The sequence below is a fragment of the Acyrthosiphon pisum genome, chromosome X (assembly GCF_005508785.2).
Source record: "Acyrthosiphon pisum isolate AL4f chromosome X, pea_aphid_22Mar2018_4r6ur, whole genome shotgun sequence".
NCBI classification, from domain to species: domain Eukaryota; kingdom Metazoa; phylum Arthropoda; class Insecta; order Hemiptera; family Aphididae; genus Acyrthosiphon; species Acyrthosiphon pisum.
Genome location: NC_042493.1, coordinates 40,852,950 through 40,855,532, shown reverse-complemented (window position 1 = coordinate 40,855,532; position 2,583 = coordinate 40,852,950). Strand labels below are relative to the sequence as shown.

At 31.1% G+C, this 2,583-nt stretch overlaps 1 protein-coding gene across 1 annotated transcript in view; it reads left to right on the top strand.

Annotated features, from left to right (window-relative positions):
• The first annotated feature begins 977 nt into the window (after window positions 1–977).
• Window positions 978–2,583, top strand: part of LOC107884953 — a 3,763-nt gene continuing 2,157 nt past the window's right edge. Inside the window, exons 1-5 of the mRNA XM_016808106.1 lie at window positions 978–1,400; window positions 1,532–1,735; window positions 1,809–1,910; window positions 1,998–2,165; window positions 2,416–2,511. Coding sequence (XP_016663595.1) covers window positions 1,331–1,400; window positions 1,532–1,735; window positions 1,809–1,910; window positions 1,998–2,165; window positions 2,416–2,511 — 640 coding nt within the window. The 5' untranslated portion in view covers window positions 978–1,330. The remainder of the gene's footprint in view (window positions 1,401–1,531; window positions 1,736–1,808; window positions 1,911–1,997; window positions 2,166–2,415; window positions 2,512–2,583) is intronic.

Here is a 2,583-nt window from a genome sequence, read left to right as displayed (position 1 = left end):
ACAAAACAATGCTTTTCCAGAACCTCAGTCACAACAGATACAACAAAATATCTACAGTCAACCTCAGTCTTCTTCTACGTGGTCATACGGAGAAAATTCATCTACTTCTGGCGAAAGTTCAGTTTCTGAAAATGTTGAGAACCAAGATGGGCAAGATGGTATTGTTCATTATATCAATACTTATAAAGAATAATGTTTTAAAATTACATTATAGCAAGTTATTATTTCTAGTTATCTAATATTATTTCTTACTTTATTTCTAATATTACCTATGTATTGACTTATACAGAATAGTTTTTTTAATTTACTTTAGAAGTTTAATAAATATGATTTACCATATTAATATAACATAAAATCATTAACTAAAGGATCATGTTTTTATTTGGTGTTCTTAACTTTGTTGTTAAAATAAAATGTACAACATTTCAATGCTAAGGCCTTATTGTATAATAATAATAAAATTATTCTTTATTATTATTTTATTGTTAAAAAATTTACCTTAAAAAGATTGCCAGTTTTTCTTCAGGATCAATCGGCTTTTGAGCATTACATCCAAATGAATAAATTGTATCTCGTATTAAATTAAGAACTTCATTAAATTGATTTCGGTCCAAGCGAAAGTAGTTTAAAAATTGTTTGTCAGAAAATTCCGATGACAAATTAAACTCACCGTGACTTTGTCTTTTTTTCATAAAATTACTTTTCCACGTTTTTTTTTCTTTACTTAACGAATACAACAAAATAAGTTCATAAAATTCGTCATCGGAATCTGATTCAGAACTTAAATTTATTAAATTTTCGGCCATCATACTATCGCTCATGCTGGTAACGGTGAACAACAACTGTCACAATGAACGGTGAAACGTCAGAACTGCGTAGTAATATGCGCTCACTTAGGTAGCGCAGTTTTTCCTGCGCTGCGCTAACCTAATCTGCGCTGCGTCTCAATGTGCGCTCGGCCTTAACATCAGGCTAGTGCAACTCCTATACCCCGATACGTACCATACAGCTGTTGCTTAACACAAACACCGGGAGCGGTATAGACAATCTTACTGCGCAGTGCGCATGCGTAACACTTTAAAATAATTTGTCCAACTGCCATCGCTGACTGCTGCCCAGTCCCGCCGGTAATTGTAATATTTTATATACTAATTGTCTAATGTGAAATGTCTATGACTATCGCTGTGTCTGCCTGCTAGTGAATAGTGATTAATTATTACTTTTTGTCAGTTAACTGTGTATGTTCTCAGCAAAAACCGTTTAACACTTTTTATTAAGTAGTTTATTCGTCCGCTTGTGTGTTTATATTTGTACGTTTTACTTATTTAACATGTCAACATCAGAAGCTCAGCGTTATAAAAATATTTCGAGGTGTGTCATTGTTGGCTGTAAATCCAAAGGTAATATACCAATATAATTTGTTTATTCATAATAATAATAATAAACAAAAATGCACCTATTGCGCTCGTGCCATTTACATACACCATATTATAGGTATGAACATTTTTGTCTCACAATTTTATTTTATTAGGTATAGTATGCCATCGTTTTCCAAATCCAAACAGATACATGGAAAGACTTCTGAAATGGATTGATATTGTTGGTTTGGATAAAAGTGATCACTTATCTATTTACCAAAAAAAGGTAATTTGTGGTAATCATTTTGAGGATAGATTTTCGAGTCCGGGCACAAAACGCCTCAATGCTAATGCCTATCCAACATTGAATCTACCAGGTATAACATATTATTATAGTAGATAGTAGACTTTACACTAGATAGGCATGTTAATTTGTTTTATAAAATCCAGGTCAACAGTTATTACCGGCACCAGCAAATGTTAGTACATCAAATGCCAAAATTAACAAAGTTGCTGATATTAATATATCTGGCTCTGAAGTTCAAAATTTAGGTTTGTATTTTTTAACGAAAACATTCTTATCGCACATCTACCTGTTAAGAATTAAAATATTGTAATTGGTAATGTATTTTTTTTTAGAGATGAGCTTAACGACTGATAAAACTGAGCACATGTATTCAATTCCTGCTGTGATGCAAGTTAATGATCTAAATGTATCTGGCTGTGAACTTTTAGAAAATGAATTTGGAAACACACCTTCCAATTGCAACAATTTGATTGTTGCTCCATCGGTGCTGCGTTTAATGAGTAAGTTTCAGTTTATTATTCAAAACTAACTTTTATGATTATATTAGACATTATAATAGTTATATGGCTTATGCTTGGTGTGCTCAATGTTGGGGAAATGACTTTTTTTTGGTAGTTAAATTACATTAAGTACGAATTACCTATCAAAATTGTAAAAGTAGTTTCATTACAGTAACCTTTAAATTATGTTAAATTATTCCCCAACACTGCTTATGCTTAATATAAATTATAAATGCAATGCTTTATGTAGATGATGATGATGTAGTATCAATGCATGTTGGCAATAGTAATGCTGTTAGTAGTTCATTAAAAGCTAGGGCGATCAAAAAGACAAATAATGATATAGGTTAGTATTTGTAATATTTTTTTTTTTTTAAGTTAATATTTATTAATGCCTACCTGTGTGGTATTATACCAT